This window comes from Leptodactylus fuscus, chromosome 3 (assembly GCF_031893055.1).
Source record: "Leptodactylus fuscus isolate aLepFus1 chromosome 3, aLepFus1.hap2, whole genome shotgun sequence".
Classification (NCBI taxonomy): Eukaryota; Metazoa; Chordata; class Amphibia; order Anura; family Leptodactylidae; genus Leptodactylus; species Leptodactylus fuscus.
Window position 1 is genome coordinate 33,725,789 of NC_134267.1, and position 23,326 is coordinate 33,749,114.

Consider the following 23,326-nt stretch of genomic DNA (forward strand, 5'->3'; position numbering starts at 1 on the left):
CGACCTACTGGAAGGGATTGTCTTTCTCTAAAATCCATTCTTATGCATTTTAGCACTTCTTTTAGTACATACACAAGTCCCAATGCCGGTAGGTGGCCAACAGCTAACAAGTCTATTTCTGTCCGCCATCCTGATCACAGCACTGTACATTTCACCGCTATGTATAGTAAGTAACTTCCCTTAAAGGGAATCTGTTATCATGAAAATGCGTGGTAGCAAGTTATAGAGCAGGGGACTGATAGGCAGAATTGTGGGAAAAGATTCAGAATAATTTTATTCACTCCTATCTTTGCTTGTTGTATGGTGCTATCAGTGATTGTCAGCTATCTCTATATGGACAGTCGTAGAGGGGAGGCTGTCAATCACGGACATGACCGCTTCCACGACTCCTCAACATAGAAAGAGAAGAGATCTCAACGAATAAATGATATGGCATACTAATGTTTTTGCCACAAACCTATATATCAATCTGCAGATTATACTGTATTCTCATGTTGACAGCCAAAACTACTTTTAGCCTCCATTTAACCTCTTCAATTCTGAATTAAAATCTGAAAAAAACCCTTATTTTACCCTTGTTAATTTTTTTTAAAAAAGTGCACAACTGGCATCGCTACGTCTGAAGCAACCCCTGGCATAAAAATAGTACGCAGTATAATCTGTGGATAGCATATTAGAGAGTAGGAGATGAAGAGATTGATGTATAGGTTTGTGGAAGGAAAAAAAATAAATCGGTATCATCTCATTTATTCATTGAATTCTCGGCTGAAAAGTCTAGGAGGCGGAGCTATCTGTGATTGACAGCCTCCCCTCTACGACTGTGCATACAGAGATATCTGTCAGTCACTGATCGGTCCGCCTCCTAGACTTGTTAGCCTAGATAGAGCAGAGAATTGAGTGGGTAATTGACAAGCCATACTGAATCTGAATCTAGTCCATGTAGAGTTGTTAGTAGCGCTGACATCTTCTGCAGGTTTCCGTATCAGGCTGGTGTCAGAGCTGCAGCTCAAGTAATGATGCACAACATAGTTCTTGTAGGAAAGGATTTGTAGGATTATCTTAAATGCTGAGCTACTGCAAAAAAACTAAGAGATAGTGGAGTTCTCCAGAAGAAACGTAATTCTACTGTACGTTGTCAGTCAATGGAAGCTTAAAATATCCTGCTGACATTTTGCATTGATTCCATTAAGCCTCGGGGCCTGTAAACTGATTTGGGCTGATCGCTGCCCGCGGTCAAGTGGTATTTACATGTTTCAGTTGACATGAGACTACCTAAATCTAACAAGAACAAAGCCTGGAAAGCAGTAGTGCCCCAGACAGTGACATTAACCCCTTCCAGTACACCGATATATAAGGTTTAGCGCAATGATGGGATGTAGCTCCCACACGCGTAGTGTCGTACGCACAGCAGTGTGGGCTCAGGAGTCCTGCCATCTACAGTAGGTGTCGGTCAACCCTGGATGTTTCACATGTAAGATACCGGGATCAAGGATGACTACGGTGTCAGAGGGAGCCCATTGTCTCCATTACAATACAACTGGGTGGTGCAAACGGGGTAGCCAAAGGCCTAACAATGGGTCCAAGCCTGCTATGTACTACAGCCTAAAAGGCCCTAACGGAGGTCTCTTTAAAACCTGATAAAGACACTAAAGAATCCTATACGATACCATCTTTGTCCCATTGTGCCCACTTGCCACAAGCCCTATAAGTGGGGGTTAACAATTTTTGGTACATCAGTTGCTCTGATACCACAACTCCCAGCATGCTCCATTCACTTCTACAAGTCTTCCAAAAACAGCAGAGCAAGTGTGCATACTGGGAGATGTAGTTTCATAACAGTTGGAGGTCAAAGGTTGCTGACCCCTGACCTACAGTACGAAGAACGATTTTCTGACAGTGGGGAGATTCCAGTGCCGAAACTACTGGCACCGTTATCTCCCGCACCGCAATGTTGAATTCAGAAATGTCGGCTTTCTAGCGGTATATAAATCCGAAAGGTCCTCGATTTTTCCCTTTTCAATCCATCCTTTTAAATAAAAAAACGACACGAAATTGGAACCAGTGAAAACGTCTCCTACAAAAATGGAACCAAACCTGTAATTTATTCAGGGTTAAAATCATTCCATTAAAGAAATATAACATCTGACAAGACACCAACACTACAAGCACCTACAGTGCTGCGCAAAAGTTTTAGGCAGAGAAATCTAAATCAAATCAGTATTTGGTGTGACCTTTGCCCTTTAGAAGAGGAGTCCTGGAAGGGATGATAGGGTCACCGCAGAGCCCTGATCTCAATATCATCCAGTCTGTCTAGGATTACTTGAAGAGACAGAAGGATTGGACAAGCCTACATCTACACAAGATCTGTGCTTGGTTCTCCAAGATGGCGGTGGGAACAACCTCCCTGCAGAGTTCCTTCTAAACCAGTCTGCAGTTTGTAAAAGTTTTAGGCAGGTGTGGAAAACATACTATATATAGCTATACGAGTATTTCCCAACCTATTCAGACTCATGGTACCCCTGGGAAAAAAATCTCCATACGACCCTCTGCCAAAAGACAAAATCACATCCCGAGGATGCAGATAATGTTGCATAAAGTCATCTTAGTGACCGAAGTGCTGTGGCCCCCTAGCGGGTCTCCAAGGCATCCCAATGCAAAAACAAGCTGATTTGTCTACATGACTTAACCCTACTGTACATAAGTCTAAAATGTGCTCCTTATAGATCTGGTAAAGGCGTCCGTGTACACAGCCAAGTACTCTTATAGGTTTCTTGAGTTCATCCATGCTATCAAAGGTAAACCTAGGCCTTTCAATATGGAGTTTTGCAGCATTTACAGCACTTTTCAATTGACACCATTTTTACGTGTCCCTTGTTGACTGACATAAACGCAATATCCAAAGTTTCCTACAACAGAATTATAGATGCAAACATGTCTGCTCTTTTTCCACTAATATGAAGCAGCCGTCTTCACATCCTCGTGTTAAATGTCACACAATGCATTGTTTATGAATGTATATATCATGTGATCGCTTCCACAATGATATTAAACCTCATATTTCTCATGTGCCGGGGTCTGTTATTTAGAATGAAGTCTATTAACTGGCCGCAGTAGCATGCACAGTCCACTGGTGACATCTAGTGGTGAAGAGGAGAGAGCATTGTGCACAAACCTTGGAAGATATGAGCGGACATAGTCCAGGATCTGTATCTCAGTGTGAACAATAGAATAGGTTATTAGAGATGCCTGGTGTTTTTTGACTGTACTTCCAATTCCGGAGCATCTTTTCTTAGAACTGTATATTGTGCAGTTCCTCTGTTGTTCCTCCTGGAAACTGAACAAACTGGGCATTAACAGTTGGGAGGGGGGGTGTCCTTTTACTGACTCCCACTTACCAGTGTTCGGTTATAAGGCCGTACCCCAAAAACAAATGGCTAACCAACCATGCCGCTGCTCAGTTTGAGACAATACACCAGTTAACAGCCCCCTCCTCCCCATTCCCTCTCCATAGACTTTTATCTGTGAACTGGATACTAAGATGGGATATATTAGATCCTTATTGATCAGATATGTATGACGCATCAAGTTAAACCTTGCTACATATAGAGGTCACATGACGTCTTTTGAAACTTGCCCTGCCTTCCATTGGAGGTATTCCGGGAAGATTTCCAGTCGTGCACATCTAAAGCAAGGGTCAAATGTATTTCAGTATATGAGCGAACAACAGTATTCATCGCCCAGTGACTCCAAAAGAGAAGCAGTCTGCTATGCCTTCTGTTCCAGCACAACAAATGATGCGTTGTCGTATATTGGTTGGATGCCTACAGATCCCTATGGTTCCATGTATCCTATAGACAGCAGTAAAAGCTTCTGGCATACACCAAATGTACGGCTCAGGACCACAGTGTTAATTGATGGGGTGTGGAGAAGGCCAAATCGCCGACAACTCTACTTCTCCATAACCCAATTCCAACTCCTTCATAAATGGCTACCAGCCATGGTCAGACAGAAGCCGGAAAAGCTCCTCCTAGATATGCAATAAACCCATGCAACTTTTTCTCAACTTCATCTCCACCCAAAACTGTCCCAAATCTACAGCCCTGGACCAAACCACCAACTCTACCTTCATACTATATTAATAAATGTGTAATATATTAAAAATAATCAAATTTTATTTTGAAGTTGGAGTTGGTAACTTTTCACTGACTCCACCCAAAAGTGGCCCCAACCCTCACTCCACAGTCCTGTGTACTGTGTGCCATAACACCTGCGACCTAGCAGTGACTACAAGGAACCTAAAGCTTCGACAACGTGTAGTAGAGTGAAATACATGAGAACTATAAAGCTGGGCCCCACGTTGCAAAATTGCCTCGTTTTACAGTCCCTGCAAATTGGATGGGATTCTGGCTAATCCCATCCACACACTGCAGATAAAAATCTGCAGCGGAAACGCTACGATTTCAAAAACACTCAAGTTCAGCGGAATCTTCCCTTAAAATACTAAGAATGTTCTAGAAAAATCCAGAGAGAGTTAACTTTTTATTTGCATTTTTAAATTGTGGCGAGCCGGGATTGTGTCCGTAGCTGCGTGGATAAAGTTTGCTGGGATTAGCTGGCGAGGCAGGAGAAACGCGGGGCGTACAGTATGACACAAAGCTTAATAATCCAACACAATCAAACCATTCAGCAAAATGTTAGACGGCGCCGCTAATTTAAGACTTTTCATCAGAACTAACAAGCTAGGATTAGGGAAATTGGTTGGTGATAAAGTGGCAGCAAAGTCATTTCAGCATCCCACCGGAGAAGAATGCTCGGATACTTTTTTCATTATCTCACAGAAATTGGGTTCATGTATTGCCACATACTGGAAACGGCTTTGTGAAATGGAGACTGCCTTGTACTTTATTATTGTGACCAAACTGAAACTGACTGTCCCGTAATCTATGTTTATAATGGAAAATCCTCCCTCCCCCATAGGCTGCAAGCTCGCAACGAACCTGACAATGCTTCCATTTAAAGGAACACAATCCACAATAAGTCTCACATAATAAGTAAAACTGAAAAATTTATAAAGAAATCTTCTCTGTGTGCTCAAGGAACTCACTCGCGTCCCCCTAATCCTCTGCAATTTCTTGTGTCTGCCTTCAAGACAACTGGCTGGAGAAGGAGCTTCATTGCTATGCCCAGTCTACGGTAGGAGAACCATATACAAATGCGTAGACTATAAAAGTGAAACATTTTTGTAAATCTAATTCATTAAAAATTTTGCAGCATTTTAATTTATTTGCATAAAATATTTAATTTTTAATTGTTTAAGCATTTTGATATGGTTATGCTCAGGGGTGAACCTACCTTGTTCGCCGCCCAGAAAGCCAACAGAAAGCCGGGCGGGCGGGAGGGGCGGGGCGGGGCAGAGCGGCGTTAGCAGGCAGAGAGAAGGCAGGGAGAGGACCTGCTCTCCGCCTGAGCGTGAGGGGAGTCCGCTGGAGCAGCGCTGCGTCCTCAGGGCCTCCCCAATGCACCGGCTCGGTGACTGTAACAGCTTGTCCTGGAATGGCTTAGGTAAGCAAAAATGCCGCCCTCCCCGGGGCCCTGGCATAGCGCCGCCTGAAGTGGTCGCTTCAGGTCGCCTCATGGGAGGTGCGGTGCTGGTTATGCTCCCGGGGGAAAAAAATCCTATAAAGGGGATTGTCTGGGGAGTATTAAATTTACAGACCTGTTCCCAAAGATTGCTGATGATAGACCCCTGGGTTCCGGAGACCTCATGACCCCAGGGCACACGACTCGAGGCAGCAGTCACCCCTCTTTCCCCTATATAACAGGGCTGTGGGAGCAGGTTTACAATAGTGAAGTCAGCCCTCATGAGGGCGGGTTCACACCTGCACCCGGCCTCCGCTTTCATGTTTCCATCTTCTACCCAAGAAACTGGACAGAAGACAGAATCCGGCAGTCACCTTTCATACCCATTTATTTGAATGGGTTTGCAAAGTGTCCGCCCGTGACTGTCTTCTGCCTCTACGCAGCGAAACCAGACACAAAGTCCTGCATGTCCGACTTTGTGTCCGGTTAAAAAAAAAAATGGTTTCGCCACGGAGACCACAAAATGCTCATGGGCGGACACTGACTGCCAGGTTTCCGTCTCCTGTCGGCAGAGGACAGAAACCCACAAAGTGGACACCGGGCGCAGATGGGAATCTGCCCTAACACAGGAAATAATTACCTGTGAGGTGGGGGGAGGAGGGGGCAGATTCAACCCAGGGGATGAACACTGCCTTGGATTACATGGCTGGATCCCCCAAGTCCATCATCAGTGATCCCTGGGATCAGGTAGGGAAATTAGTAGGACAACCCCTTAAAAGAGAGTCTATCATCACAACTCAGCACATTAACCTAGCACCTGCAGATAGATATGTTAGTGTCACCCAAACCAAACAATGCCCCCTTTGCGAATCAACAGTGCTCCTGCTTACCTCTTTGGAGCAACGCCCTCATTCTACCGATAAGATTAGGACATTGACCAAAAAAAGTCATCTCTCGGCAACTGAGGCACCGATTCACAAGAGGAAAGCATCATGGTGACCCTAACCTGTCTACGGGGTTGATATGCTGGGTTCTGATGACAGACTCTCCTTAAACGTCATGGCTTAGTCAATTTACAGCCAAAAATGGTGCAGATCAGCAGAAGGTTAACTCCTTTGTTCTCTGCAGGAATTCTACAAGTCTGTTTCAGGATCATGCGGAAAATGCTAAAGACCAACAAGGTGGAGACATTTACTAGATCTACTTTTAGGATTAGTGTTCCTATAACTGCACCAAGAAGAGGAGGCAAATATCGCCCCCTAATTACGGATATAAGAAGGGCTACAAGTCCTGATTGTAACCTGTAAATATCCTTAAGGTCTATCTGATTGGAGTGTGTGGTTAATGACAGCTCCGCTCCCAGGCTTAAGAAGCAATCTGTGTTTTACTTGTCTGAAGTTTTCGGACTGGTGCGACCAATTTAATAACTCTTGTTTAGTTTTCCATGCAGAAGTTGAAAACAGCCTTTTTACAATCAGAATGGCTTTTATGCCGAGAATAAAGGCCTGTTGCAATGCGGGACTGGTAAGCTGGGAACATACAAGTCAACAATGAGATCTTTGGGTTTTCACATCTGTCTCACATCTGTCTGCGCAACAAAAAAAAAAAAAAAAAAAAAGAATTTTGTTTTTATTCTGTCTCTCTGATGCGGTGTACGTCTGTATCCTTGGCTCGTAATGAGGAGTTTACATGAATGCCTCCGACTCAGAAATCAACCTCACATTATTCTCTGATGTACAGTTACATCGAACCAGGTGGGTAGTAAATCATACATAAACAAAGATGAACAGAATGCAATGTAAAAAGTATGCAATAACATCTGCGGCAATTAGAGATGTAGCAGAGCTCGGATTGTCGCTTAAAGGGGTTGGCCCATGAAAAGCATCCTATCTATACTGCTAGTTTATGTGGATTTAAGACTTTTCCTAAATACATTGCTTTATTAAAATAGCTTTGTTTGGCCGTTATCTTAATTTATTCACTTCATTGTTGACACTGAGTTTCTATGGCCACTGGGCTTATCTGCTCATTTCCCAAGTGACATAGCTGCCTGCTCTTAGGGGGAGGGAGGGGCTGACAAGCAACAGAGCTCCTCAGATAGGGGAGGGGGGAGGTGAGAGCTCCAGCATTACTGTGCTGTCTATCTTCAGCTTTTCCACTTATCAGCCGGTTTAATTGAATTTGGCTGATAAGGGCTGAGATAAGGAGTCAGTTACATCTGTATGTAATGCAACCCATAAGGCCTGTTTGCAGCTCAGTCCCATTCTAGTGAATGGTCTAAGTGAGATGCAATACCAAGTCAGGCTCCGTTCCCACGGAGTAACGCGCCACGCATTCAGACACGTATGCACGTGTCAGAGTGAGCGCTCTAAACAAATCCCATTCACTTCAATGTGTGTCGGCTTCCGGGCACTACACATTGAAATCAATGGGGAGGCTTTTTAACCCATTGATTTAAATGTGTAGTGCGTGTGAACCAAAACACATTGAAGTGAATGGGATCTGTTTTGAGCGCTCACTCTGACACGTGTATAAGTGTCTGAATGCGCGGCGCGTTTCTCCGTGGGAACGGAGCCTTCACTATACCAATGTATGGCACTGTTTGGTAAGTAGTGAAAGAGGCCGCAGCGCTCACCTGAGCACAGTGATCCAACAGCTCTCCATACAGCTGATCGTCAAGAATCTTGGGTGCTCTCTTATTGGGCTCATAGAGATGGGGTCCTCATCAGGAACCATTTTCTATGTTATATATGCTCTAACTGGATATATGAAAGGGGGCTGCTTAGGCTTCCTAAAAGCCTAAGACTGCAGACTTATCATAAAAACAGTGCCTATAACGGAGAGGTCGGTGACTCAGGTTCCTACCCACTCGAGATACAGACACCATGGACTTATTCGGGGAGCGTTGAGTGGCATTTTGTATACAAAAAGAGCATAAACCGTAAACTGAAACAACATGTGCCAAATATCGCTCCACTTACCACAGGCTGTTGTATTGATACACGTCTCAAGTGCTGACATTTCATCCAAATGCAAATAATGTGCATGTAGGGGACACGCTAGGCCTGTCAAAACAACTCTCTAAACCCACCGACATGTCAGTAAACGCATTTGCTGTAAAGATGCATAAAGTATTTTATAAATCACTCCACTTATGTATAGAGCCGAGCCATTACTATAAAGACTATTAGGAATTTCTTCTTGCGCTAGGTTCACACCTGCGTTCAGGGTCTCCGTTCTGTGGTTTCCGTCTTCTGCATGCAGAAGACGGAAACCACAGACCGGGTCCGGCCATGAGCGGTGATGAGCGTTTTATGCTCTCCGCTGTGAAACAGTTTTTTTAAATCCGGACACAGAGTACTGCATGTCCGACTGTGTCCGGATTTAAAAAACCTGTTTCGCAGCAGAGAGCATAAAACGCTCACCACCACTCATGGTCGGACAACTTTCTCACCCATTCAAATGAATGGGTTTGAGAGTCCTGCAGGTTTCCGTCTCCTGCCTCTGTTTTGTGCAGGAAACGGAAACCTGCAGAACGGAGACCGGGCGCAGATGTGAACGAGCCCTTACACTGTATGATATTCACCACAGCTGCAGATCCCACCAGGACTAGGTTAGGCGACGTTCACACTACCATTGGTGTCCGCTCAGCAGTCTCCGTGGCTATTGTACGTACAAGATTTTAGCAACAGACACCAACTGGACCGTCTGCAATTTCCATTCATTTCAGTGGGATTTTATCTTGTGTCCTGAAGGCCGACTTCAGACAGGGTTTTTTGGTCAGGATTTCGACGCGGAAAACAAACCGCTCGCGGAAAGAAGAAGCGACATGCTCTTTCTTCAGGCGGATTCCGCTGCTCATTCAGCCACGGACATCCGCCTGAAGACACTCCCTCCCGACTAGGCCCATTCATTCGGGCCTATCCCGTAGCAGAGTGCGCGACTGGATGCCAGCGCACTGCACCGGTATCCAGTCGCGGCTACCTGGTTTTTGGTCCAGAATCTGAAGCGGCCTCCGCATCAAATTCCGGACCCAAAAACCCTGTCTGATCTCAGCCTTAGTGTCTGTTTATGGACAAGTAAAGCGGACAAAAAAAATCCTACATGGAGGACTTATCTGCCCATTTGAAAAAATAGACAGTAAATATCCTTTTTTTTTTTTTTTTTTTTTTTAACATTGAGGTCTAGGGGCAACAGAAGGGGTGAACCTGCCCCTTTCGCCACCCGAGGTGAACGTCAGAAAGCCGCCCGCCCCCCTTCCCGGGAGGAGGGGGCGTGGCGGAGGGGGGCGGAGATTAGCGCCGTTCACAGGCAGAGAGCAGGCACGGAGATGACCTGCTCTCTGCCTGAGTGTGAGGGGAGGCTCTGTTGGAGCAGCGCTGCTCCAGTGGCCTCCCCAAACCACCGCTCAGTGCTAAGCCAGTCCAGGACAGTTTGTCCTGGACTGGCTTAGGTAAGCAAAAATGCCGCCCTCCCTGGGGCCCTGGCATAGCGCCGCCTGAAGCGGTCGCTTCAGGTCGCCTCATGGGAGGTGCGGCGCTGGGCAACAGACATAACGGACAGTATCCGAAACGGACACCAATGATAGTGTGAATCCTACATTACACAGCGACTCTGATCGAACAACATGAATTGTGCAATCCTGCACTCCATGTGACACACAGTAACAGACCTACAATGCAACTATGGCTAAAAGTCCACATCCTGGATTTTTGGTTACAGATAAGTTGTATTCGACTGCTCATGTAGACTTGACAGTTAAATTGCATTCTAAAAAGAGTTGCAAGACAGCAAATGTTTTTGTGATGTGTGACAATCTCATGAAACTCAAGTGATGACGAAGCCTAGCCTTACTGCCACAGGACCGGTAACACAGGTCTCACCACTAGGGATCCAATTGAGAAGATGTGATTAAAAGAATTGCCCTACAACATTGATCAGTGGGATTGATAAGAGGTTGTCAATGTCAGGATAGGAGAGTACAGCTTTCTGCAAACTCCGGTAGTCTCATAAAGAGGACTAGAGAATCAGTAGTGCGCATGCGCAACATCCACTCCTTTCAGACAGGGATACAAGGGACTCTTGTTCTTATAATCAGTGGAAGTCAGGAATGATTGATGGATAGGGGATAAGGTTAAGACCATGCAAAGCAAAATACAGCTAAAAAAAAGCCTACATTCTGCATTTGTACGGTTTTGTATTTTCTCATAGACCCTCATAGATGGCATACGGTTTCTAATTCCTATTGTCACTGTTTTGATACTGTTGGAGAAAGGCCATTGTTTCTGCCATTGCATTCATTGAGATTATTTTCTTTATTGCTTGTTTCTAGCACCTTCTAGATGTGTGGTCAAAGAAGAGCAAACCCGGTAGGAAACCTGCACCACAGACCATACTCTGGAACCTGGAAGTGGTGATCACAAGTACCTTCTTTAGTTTGGGTTGTCTTACCCATTTCCATCACCATAAATGTTTTATAAATATGTAACTTCTGGCACATTACAGGGAGTTTTCCTCCCTTTAAAGACAAATCTTGAATATTCAGACTAAGTGTTTATAACAACTACGGTTTTCCTCTCAAATGTCCATCAATACTTCCAAGAGATATAGATTTCCCTTGCAGACCACAGATCAATTCTCCCGAGTTCTAAAAAGTTTCCGGTATTGATACAGTAACAGCATGGTCATAAAAAGAAATCAGCTTTCCTTTCTATATCAAGCACAGTGTTCTGACTGGCAAGCCGCTTCAGCTAATATAGCGAAAATCAACATCTTAGCATGCCAAGCTGTGATCTGGCGTATCGCTACCTCATTGGTTTTAGAAACAAGGTAAGTACCAAGTGAAATTTAAAGAGTCGATATATGGCAGAATTTTTTATTGCCTATATGGATGAATATGACAAAAGTGTGAAAATTGTCTCAAAGGAAAGGCAGGTATCTGACAATAGATTCTTAAGGTTCTGGTTCTTCCATTGGCTTGAGCTTGTCTCATTTTTGATGAAAAAACAGGAGGCGGCTCTGCAATACTGGTCATGGTGAGCAACAAGAACAACGTGCTGTACAACTTGTCTTACGACCACTCACTTCTTAATACAATAACTTGAATATTCACACCCAATCTTAGAACTAATAAAAATCATATAAGTAATTTAATTTTTACTTAAAACAAAAATTGCAAGAGAAAAAAAGACAATTTTCTCCCCCTATAGTCTCAGTTTGGTATTCACTCTTCAATAATGTATAAAGGAGAGGGGCAGGTCTCGCTCCACAGCCTCTTCAAGTATACACACAGCTTTGCTGCTCTATGCCCTCTATACACTGTCTGTCTATACACTGCTCATAGAGGAGTCTGCAGCTTTCACAGCTCACAGTGAGTATAAGGAGAGTCCATCTACTTCTGACTAGCTGTTTTACAGGTAAAGAAACCAGTAATAGTAATAATGGATAAGGGGGGTGGGCAGGTTTCTCTCCACACCCTCTGTAGGCTCACACACAGCTTTGCTGCTCTGTGCCCCCTGTCTATACACTGCTCATAGAGGAGTCTGCAGATTTCACAGCTCACAGTGAGTGTACGGAGAGTCCATCTACTTCTGACTAGCTGTTTTACAGGAAAGAAACCAGTAGTAGTAATAATGGATGGTGAGCAGGTTTCTCTCTACAGCCTCTCTGGTTTACACACAGCTTTGCTGCTCTGTGTCTCATGTCTGTACCCTACTCATAGAGGAGTCTGCAGCTTTTACAGCTCACAGTGAGTATAAGGAGAGTCCATCTACTTCTCGCTAGCTATTTGACAGGTAAAGAAACTAGTAGTAATAATGGATAAGGAAGGTGGGGGTGGGGGCATACTATACATTGTTGGAGAGGAGCCTATTAATTAGTGAAAAAAGCTCTAGCTGATGGAGGTCTTGGAAGGTCCTCCAAAAGGCCCACTTTTGGGCTATCTGCTCTTCACAAATCACCCACAATAATGTAAATGCCAGAAGCAGCTCAAAATATATACCTGAAATGGACCCAATTGGATCCTGTTGTAAAAAGTCATATATTGTGCAGTAGATATATATTCATTGCATTTTGTTGTAATTCATGGCATCTATACATATTACTAGCATCTGCCCGCGACTTCGTCTGCAGGTTGGCGTGGGCGCTGAGCTGCTGTTATTTAGCCAAGTCATGTTGGTGAAGATCCGCTGTGCGGCCCCCGCAGCCTCCCTTGTGCGGCCCCGCAGCCTCCCTCGCTACCCCCCTCTCACTTGCCCCCTTCTCCACTGCGTCCACGCCCCTGCTCCCACAGACATCCAAACACACAAAGATAACTAATTGATATTGAAATTAGCTGTGTGTCTTTTGTGACAAAAACGAAGGTAAAGTTCAATGAGGTCTCATCAAGAACATTTTTGCACAAATTTCCATCTCACCAAACTCATTAATAAGTCGCCACGGTGGGAAATGATTAAATCCATTGTATGCAAAACCAGCAATTTGCTAAATTAAGCAACCAATGGTTATTATTCATTAGTCTGGAGACTTGCACAGGACTAAAAGTTCAACATTTTTCTATGAATTTTCATACTTTTTATTACTGTACAAATGAACTTTCTAGGCAAAGGGTCATAAGGTGTTTTTGGGACACTCTCTCCGTGTATCTCTGGGGCCTGATCATTGGAGGAAAACAAAGGTGTACTGGCTACAGTCAGGGATATTATATGGCAGGAATTGTTCTCATGGATTTCCTGCAACACATGTTTTTATAATACTTAGTAGAATATAAATGTTTTATTATACTTGATGGCCCATTATTATATACAAAAGGTGAAGGCGTCCATGGGAGTGAAGTACTCGCCCTCATTTTCTAATATTTCTGGTACTTGGTAGGACGTACCCTAGGACCATTAATAATATAGCCCATATGAAATATGAAAAAAAACAAAAAAACTTTAAGTCTTCAGTAGGTGATAGCCCATATGGTGATCGTATACTTTGGTATAGTTGCCAGAGATGATATCATCATCATCGTCGTCTGGTTTCCAGTATCTGGAAAGATATATACGGTACACTGTGTTTCCCATACACCTTAAAGGAGCCTTACTACCACCTCCACCTCTTTGCATCCTCCAAAAGATGCTTCTCCACTGATTCTGATGCAGTTGAAATTTTTCTTCTAGACCCCACCATTCCTGAGCAATTATTTCAGTTACTTCCAGCACCCAATACGCTTCCTACTTACAGGTGCAGGGGATAATCGTACACATTAGGGAAAGTGTGTGCCTACATAGGCGTATGGAGGCTTACAAGCCTACTGACATGATGCGGAGTTAATTGCCAAATTAGTATTTCTATTCCAAAAGGAACAGATTCCCAGCTATGGACAGCGCTGTTTCGGTCTTTTGGACCTCCTCAGCATAGCACAGGGATACTGATTTGGCAGAGTGAGAGACTATAGACCAGGATCAGGGGATAATCATACACATTAGGGAGAGTGTGTGCCTACTTAGGCGTACAGAGACTTACAAGTCATTCCTGATCCGCTAGGGATTCTGGGTAAAAAATATGCAAATTATTCTCCAGGAAGTAATTAGGAGAACAGTGCCTCTGTATGCTGCCCTCTAGGAACAGCCCCCTTAACATCATGCATGACTCAGTTAAAAAGCCTAATGACATAATGTGGAGCTATGTCCAGATATGGACAGCACTGTTTCGGTCTTTTGGAACTCCTCAGCACAGCGCAGGGATACTGATTTGTTCTCCTAATTACATCCTGGAGAGAGGTGGGCAGTCCCAGACTGTCTGCTCCAACCCAGGACCGCCCACCTAACAGAAGAGAGCCTAATTACCATATAAGGTGGTGAATGTAACAGCACAGATCGCTCAGGAATGGTGAGGGCTAGAGAAAAAAATTCCAACTGTTCTGGAATCAGTGGAGGAGCGCCAATTAAGGAATGAAAGACATTAGAGTTGGTGGAGGAGGCGAAAGGTCCTATTTAAAGGCGTACAACTTCCCAGCCATATTTTTATTAATGAAGGAATGTTACTTATTGTTTTTATTAAAAATATCCCACTGTTTTGAGCCTTCAACTTCTATCGAGAGGATACATTTCCGCCATATTCTACATGACCACCATTCAAAGTTTTAAAAAGAATGATCTTATTTTCTTTCCATCATAACATGTATCTGTGTTATGTGCGTCGGCCATTATTCAGAATGAGTATAATAAAAATTTGGAGTCTTCTAAAATCTCCAGTTCTGGCATCCATTCACCATTCAGATGATAATGTATTTCTAATCCAGTAAATGAGATTCAGAATAATGAGCCCGATGGTCAGGGAATATCAGCAATTGAAAAAAAAAAACCTCCCGTCCACTGCAGATGCGGTAACAATACACTAAATGGGTATGAACAGTCTTTCTTGTCAACATTCTTCATGATATGAGGGGAAAAAAAAAAATCTTAAACTGTCTTTACGCTTCAAGGAGCTCTGCATGAAATTTGTTCCTCTTGCATCCAAAAGCAATTTGGAAATTGCTTTTCTAAACAGCGATGCTAATAGCTGCTCGATATAATATTCCATCCTAAAAGCAGTCTACACTGCCTTTCTCATTCCGTTCTCATAGTGCCATTACGACCCACCAGGTCAATCTAAGCTTAAGAGATTGCTGCCAGTAGGTAGAAATTCAGACAATGCTAGAGAAACATATCAATAATGACAAGTGATTTCAGAGAAAGTGGATGCGCCCTGTTATGTACCGAGCACTTATCTCGATACATATCCTATCTTGCGTCAGATTATGGAGGTGAATAACTAACGTAAAAAATTGCAGTAATTGTTGCGCCTTTCGGGGCATTAAACTCACGGACTACTTGTTGCTCCATCTTCAAATCTTATGCTCATTATGTGCGGAGATACGGGATATTCCTTTTCAAGGAGTAGATTATACATTGTGATGTTACGATTTATTTACACTATCGCCCATAATAAATTTTTATATTCGTATTAATTTCTCCTAAAAGGGGATGACCTGCCTTTAAAGTGGAACTGCTATTTTATATTATTTTTTTTGCTATTGTCGGATGAACATTTTTGTAATTAACCTATCTAACGTCATCTTAATAGAAAACAGGTTGCAACTATTCATGGCCAGCGAGAGTCTGTCCCGTACCTCTGAACTCACTGCACTATGCAGAGCTGTAGCCAAAGGGGGTGGGTCAATTCAAATAAGATAAGATATTCCTTTAATAGTCCCACAATGGGGAAATTTCAATGATACAGTTTCATAGATGGTACAGTAGTATATAAGAAGAGAGAAAACACATACAAGCTCATGGCAGATAGAGAAATCCTAGGAACTAAAAAAGAAAAACACAGACACACTGCAGGATCATTTAGTTCTCTGTGTGAAGTGATGTTAATAATACAGCCTACTGCAAATGGCTGTATCTCTAGTTTTATATCGCCTAGAAAAATGGTTCTAGTATCACATGAAAGATGAGATGATCAGCTTTCCCATGCTGCAGACGCAACTCTAGCTATAAGAAAAAATGAGAGATCACAAGTTACAAATACAGTTGGGAATGTGATTTTTATATTTAGCATGAACTGCTAAAATTCTCAATGGTGTTTTTAACTGGTGATATCTCTGGTGGTTTTATAGCTAGTATTGCAGTCTTGGTGGCATATGAAAGCTGAATATCTAGCTGCTATACGACTGAAGATACAGTCATTTGAAGTGACCTTCGGCAAATGCTATAGCTCTATATACTGACCAGACAAGTGAATACGGACTCTCTCTGGCAATAGCTCAGTTATAGGAGTTTTAGAGCCTGTCCTAGTAAAGGGCCTTTTTATTAAAAGGAAGTTAGATAGGTTAATAAAGTATATTGCAAAAATGTTCGCCAAATACCCTCCAGACACAACAGCAACAAAAAAAACAATGAGAGTTCCACGTTAAATATCATGTACATTGTATAGATGAGTGTTAGGCAACCTTCGGCACTCCAGCTGTTGTAAAACTACTCCCAGCATGCATACTTGCTCTGCTGTTCTTGGAACTCCCATGGAAGTGAATGGAGCATGTTGGGAGTTGTAGTTCCACAACAGCTGGAGTGCTGAAGGACCCTGACCCCTGGTATTGATCATAAACATGAATAGTGCTTGTCATTTACTTGCTGTTATGTGAATTTATGATATTCACGTAAATAGGATGACGTTACATCATGTTCAAGGTGTATGGTGATGTGCACGTCCTCCTACTGAGCCGAGTGCTGGTGGACGCACATGCTCAGTCACTCAGTTATTTGCACAGAGGTCTTGTGCTTATTGCAGAGTAGCAAATAGAAATGACCACCCTCCCTGTTTGTTTGGGAAGGAGCAGAGGCTCCGTGTTTGCATGGCAGTAAAGCGGAGACTAATTCTTCAGGGAAAGTTAGAAGAGTCTATATTGTTAGCTGGCAAAGGGAGAAGAGCACTGACTGACCCCGCACCCAGCAGTAACAACAAGAGGAACACAGGGAGGCACAAAAAAAAGAAGAAAAGGGTATTTTTGTTACTGGAAATTGAGTAATTTACTATAAATGGAATCTGCCACCAGTGCCCAGCAGATCAACTTATCCCCGCAGATAGATAGGTTAGGTTTACCCGAGTCAAACAGCATTTTCCCCTTGTGAATCGCTGCCTCCACCGCCAAGATTTTGTCATTTCTGTCAATATGCAAATGATCTCTTTGGATCAATAAGGGCATTACCATAGCTCCAAGAGGGAACCACAAACCCTCGTTACTCTAAAGAATATATTAGCATATTGAGAAAAATGGTGATATCTCAGCAACGTAGGCAACGATTCACAAGAGGAAGACGCGCAACACGTATGTCACGCATACAAATCATGGATCATGCAAGGAATACCAAATTAACACACCCAGTATATGTGATAATATAGCTAGAATAAATGACATGGAGTAGGTTATGCCTTATGAAATATGCTGGAATTTCTGCAATACTCTGAAGATGAAGGATTCACATCATTTGCTGGTTCACAAGTCTTCTCAACAAGGTTCTGCAAGAGCAGGGGAGTGAGTGAGGAGGTTTTACAGCCGCTCCAACACATATGCTGAGATGAAGGTACTAAGAAGGAGATGGATGACAGGAATAGTAGTAGTAGTAGTAGTAGTAGTAGCAGCAGTAGTATAGTAGTAGTAGTAGTAGTAGTAGTATAGTAGTAGTAGTAGTAGCAGTAGTATAGTAGTAGTAGTAGTAGTATAGTAGTAGTAGTAGTAGTAGCAGCAGTATAGTAGTAGTAGCAGTAGTAGTAGCAGTAGTATAGTAGTAGTACAGTAGTAGTAGTAGTAGTATAGTAGTAGTAGCAGTATAGTAGTAGTAGTAGTAGCAGTAGTATAGTAGTAGCAGTATAGTAGTAGTAGTAGTATAGTAGTAGTAGTAGTAGTAGCAGTAGTATAGTAGTAGTAGTAGTAGTAGTATAGTAGTAGTAGTATAGTAGTAGTATAGTAGTAGTAGTAGCAGTAGTAGTAGTATAGTAGTATAGTAGTAGTAGTAGTAGCAGCAGTAGTATAGTAGTAGTAGTAGTAGTAGTAGTATAGTAGTAGCAGTAGTAGTAGTATAGTAGTAGTATAGTAGTAGTAGCAGTAGTAGTAGTATAGTAGTAGTAGTAGCAGCAGTAGTATAGTAGTAGTAGTAGTAGTAGTAGTATAGTAGTAGCAGTAGTAGTAGTATAGTAGTAGTAGCAGTATAGTAGTATTGTAGTAGTAGTAGTAGCAGCAGCAGTAGTGTAGTAGTATAGTAGTAGTAGTATAGTAGTAGTAGTATAGTAGTAGTAGTAGCCGTAGTAGTAGTAGTATAGTAGTAGCAGTAGTAGTAGTATAGTAGTAGTATAGTAGTAGCAGTAGTAGTAGTATAGTAGTAGTAGTAGTATAGTAGTAGTAGCGGGACATCCAAGGAGGAGAGTAACAGAGGCTGCTTTAGGCCCTCTCAGTGTAAAAGACTGGTTACGTGATGGTGTGTGGATATCGGTCACATGCAGATGATAGACAACATGAAGAATGACTTCGATTTACACAGATTTCTTTGAGTTACAACACAATAGGTGCATTTGGGCGCAATAAAGAGCAGATTATACAATTATTATTTACAAGCTTTGCAAAATATTCACTAACCTGTACTAGAGTCCCATTATATTAAACTTAACTTTAAGAAAGACCCTCACTGCCTCCCTAAACAATACAAGTATTATGCGCGTAAAGCAATGTTAGTGACGTACAAATGCCAACCAAACATTTACAGGAAAGCCGTGGTTTATTAAAAAATAAATAAAATGATTGTCTTGCAGCATTTAGAACAGCAGCTAATCCTGATAGTTAAGGATTGTATCCGATTAATTCCAAGGGTACGGCGGCTGTACGGGATGCTGCATGCTGTCTATATGTTTGTAGTGTAGTGTACTGTGCTGTGCTCCGCTCCTGCTGGGGATGGAGACAACGGGACCCCTGTGGGCTAGTCTAAGCCTGGAGAAGCGCCATTACCTCCTCGCTCGTGTACAATGCAGTTATATGTATTTCCCAGCCAAGCGCAGCTCTGCAATGAAGCTGGCCAGAGACAGTACGAAGCATTTTGCATTCTGCTGTTCTCTATCATTTGCCTTTTCACTATATGAATAGGCAGGAAAGACAAACCAAATCCGCAGAGAGGCGCGCACATCTATCCACTATGACATCAGAATGCTCTTCGCTTGTACTGCTGCGAATATCTGAGATGGGTCTGCAACGTCTATGAGAAGGTTGCCCTGATAATGATATGACAAGGACAATGCAGACTATTATTGTATGGTACATGACAAGTATCCCTACCTGGCCTCTAGCATTAGTATGGGATCATACAAAGCGGATCGTAAAGACCGAATCACCACCAAACCCACCTTCAGTCACCGGGAAAAAAAATGTATACAATACAAGGTTTTCCTTCTGTTATAGCATCGCAATAGAGGTAGCAACGGCGCAAAAAATACATAATTTATTTTGCCATTAACTGACAGTCATTGCTTTATATGGAAAATAATGCAATTGAGAAATACCCCATAGACGCCATGCCTGAACGCAGCCTAAGTGAGCAAACCTTATGGGAGAAGAAGAAAGAAACAAGTATCAGCAGTGCTCAGCACTGACAGGCAGTAAATGCTATCATACCGGCCCAGTCATGGCAGCTGCCAGGCAGCTTAGTTAGCTGCTCGTTCTGAACGCCGCGCAGTACAACTTCATATGCAGTAAACTGTCTTAACGCACCCTGGGGCCTGCTGCCGATAAGCTAGATACAATAACATCAGTATTCAAGTCAGAAATGTACATATCCCTCTATATTTACAGGCAAACAGAGTTCTATCAGATGAACATAATCCCTTTATACAGTTTACATATCCACGATGGATAGATGGATATATATATATATATATATATATATATATATATATATATATATATATATATATATATACACATACACACACACACACACACACACACACACACTCATGTACACCTAATGACAAAGTTAAATACAACATTGCAGGTGCTTTATAATTAAAAGAGGGAATTATAGAGAAGTACTGGCCAGTACTAAATTGAACAAACCACTTGGGATGAGATCGAAAACTTACTATTAGCTGCAGCAGCATGTAGGTGTCTCTGTTCCTCCTTCCTCCCATGTCCTTTATTATGACAGTGACCACTATAATTTACAATGCAGACTAATGCCGACTACATTGAGAGCAGACAGCCTGAATGTCATGTGTTCATATGGAGCAGACTATATAGATGTTCAAAGGTGAATAAATATCTAAAATCACTGGGGGCACAGCGGTGATGTATTGCTTGGTTAGTTTAAGTTTCTAAACAAAAATTCTCCAGACTTACTCTCAGTATGTTCTGGGTTTCATTCCATTTGTTCGTCCATTCTTTTGTCAAAGCTTCAACCTAAAAAATAAAAAAAATCAGTAGGAACATACTTAGTAAACTTTACGGATATGTGCAGTCACTGCATGGGTTCTGTTGCGATGGGGAAAGTGCTGTATGACTTCAGCTTTCCGGGGCTGCATGATCAACCATGGACTATATAAATGTTGACCTGATTATATAAAAAGTGAGTGGACAGGAGACATAAGAGCATGTCACTGCCTCAGCCACTTCATTCTAGTAATGGGAGAAGGAGGAGAGTCGCAATGGTTGCCCTTTTCATCTTCTGCACCCGGATGGCATATCCAAGCTATGGATAAATGAGTACAAGAGGTATGTAGTATCCCACCTAATGCTCACATAACCAACATCATCAATACAGAACCATTTTTCTTATGGGATGAACCCAAATAAGTGATGGTCTATTCTTAGGAAACGCCATCATTAAAAGATCGGCAGGGGTCTGACACCGGGCCCCCAGCCGATCAGTCTCTTCGGTATTTACTAAGCCCAGTGATGGTTTTGCTTTGGTTGCGCTCGGTATCATAGATCAACCAATTCACTTCAATGGGACTGTTGCAACTAGGCCATGTGACCAATGAAGGTAATGCTACATCCCTAGTGAAGCGGAATCAGCGCTCAGAGAGCAGGAGTCGAGGGTGTTGGAACCTTTAGTTAAAAAGTTCCAGAAAACACAAGTGTTTCGACTACTTCGATTTGGTTTTGGAACTCAACTGTAGGAGTTTCTATCTACAAGACAACTAAAATACAACCGCTCCCACTGTTTACGAAGAGTCGATCCAAGAATACCCACCCACTATCCACCAATGAATGGAAGATGGTCAAGCATGGGAACCAGACTCATGGGATCCCCAACGATCAGACGCTTGGAATAGGTGATATGTTTCAGTCTTGGAAAAACCACCTTTAATACTTAAAGATTTTTCTAACCCGCGGGGGGAAATGATCTATGGTAGTTTGGCAGCTTTATGAAATTTCCAAGCTTAAAATAAAAACCTATTGGTCAGCAAAGGAGGCCATAAAATGTAGATCGATTACTGACCCCCCACAAACATACAAATATACAGAAACATTGACAATGACTGAAATGTGGGTTCACCGGGGCAGTAATATTATGGTGGGCGGTAAAAGCAAATCAGTTTTCCGTGCATACATTATCTATGCGGCAGGAATAAATAAGCAGATAGATTCTTACAGGTTACAGCTAAGGTCATCCTATAGAATAAAAGCTTCAATCTCCAGCCAGCATGTGACCAATCTAAGCGCAGGCTATACCTTGCCGAGCAATGTAAATAAAGAAGAGATTTTATGCTAATCTCCAATATTACAATTTCTATCAGCAGGATACGAGCCCGGAGCATACGACTGCGAGCGATGCTACAAAATCCTGCTTTATACAGCTAAACGTCCGGAACATCTTTCCAGTGTCTTCATCCTTTGAAGAGTTTACTACACTGAAATTCATGTTTAACACAACTTCCACGACCAAGACCTGCGTTTTACGCCCGAGTTCAAAAGGTTCCCCCAATAAATAATGAACGAAAGTCTGTACAGGTAAAAGTTGAGCCGGAGATGGTAAAAACACTTACACGGGCTTCGTTCTGTTGCAGTTTTTCTTCCATGCTCAAAGCAGTGGGCGAATCTAAAAGTGCAATCTAAATAGAAAAAAGAAATAGGGAAAAAAAAAGTCAATCTAAAATTAAAAACATCAATAAAGAAAACGGAGAAAAATACCAAAGAAATAAAAAAATAATTAAATTAAAAAAAAAATTTATGGAAATATTCTCGTCAACCATTTCTATAAAAAGTAACATATGGAGGAATAGAATCCTGAATTCAGTCATTGTGGCGAAAGATCTCATTACATGGAAAAGATGGATAAAGCGTTGGCGGCCATGTCCTTCAGTAGGATTACTGACAGCTTGCTGTTCGCAAGAAAACATCTTTCCCCACGGCCACAACTTATCTTCAATGTGTTCCGTTTAGATAAGATCCTCAGTCATTTGTATATTGTAAATGTTCCCGATATCCATTATGAATATCCAAACTTAGATCAGTTTTCCTGCCCAGAAACCCATTTTATCATCTTTACTTGGTACAAGCTTATTACTTTGATTCCGAGCACAAAGAGAGTCTGTGTATGACGCACGAGGACTTGGTACGTGGAGGGCTAGATCAGAGGTGAGGCGAGGTGAGGCAAGGGAAAAGATCAAATGGAAAAGATGAGAATTCAAAAATGAAGGAAACTAAATTTTAAAGTTGTTTTCCCGAGCTAAAAGCATTGATGACCCATTGTACAGATAGGTCATATTGGAGGGGGTCTGACAAACGGTATCGCCACTGAATAACTGTTAACAGCAGCCGATACACAAGAGAATGGAGCAGGAAGCAGACAGCTCCGTTTTCTGTATAGTGGTCAGAACAGGTTACTGCAGCTCCAATTCACTGGATTAGAGATCTAAGCTATAGTTCAGCCACTTCACAGAGAACGGGACTGTCTGCTTCCTGCTCTATTCTCTGTATATCAGCTGATTAATGAATGTTCTTGGTGTCAGACTACCACCATTCTGATACAGCAATATCTTAAGCCCGGAAAACCCTTTTAAAAGGAATATTTACCAGGGCTTAGAACAGGGACGATGACATATTTTAATAGTACGCACATTTCACCGATGCTTTCTGCATCAGCTAGTAACCTATTCTCAAAGGATTTCCTGCGAGTGTCAGAAACGAGGAAGTGGAGAGCAGTGGGGTCCTGGGCCGCAGGGGAATGGG

The 23,326-nt window shown here is 42.5% G+C and overlaps 1 protein-coding gene across 2 annotated transcripts in view; it reads right to left on the reverse strand.

Moving 5' to 3' along the window:
* Positions 1 to 23,326, reverse strand: part of KIF16B (kinesin family member 16B) — a 241,358-nt gene that overhangs the window by 168,079 nt on the left and 49,953 nt on the right. For both annotated transcript variants that reach the window (XM_075267378.1, XM_075267376.1), the window contains exons 11-12: positions 22,141 to 22,206; positions 20,492 to 20,551 (exon numbers count right to left, since the gene is read on the reverse strand). In XM_075267378.1, coding sequence (XP_075123479.1) covers positions 20,492 to 20,551; positions 22,141 to 22,206 — 126 coding nt within the window. The remainder of the gene's footprint in view (positions 1 to 20,491; positions 20,552 to 22,140; positions 22,207 to 23,326) is intronic.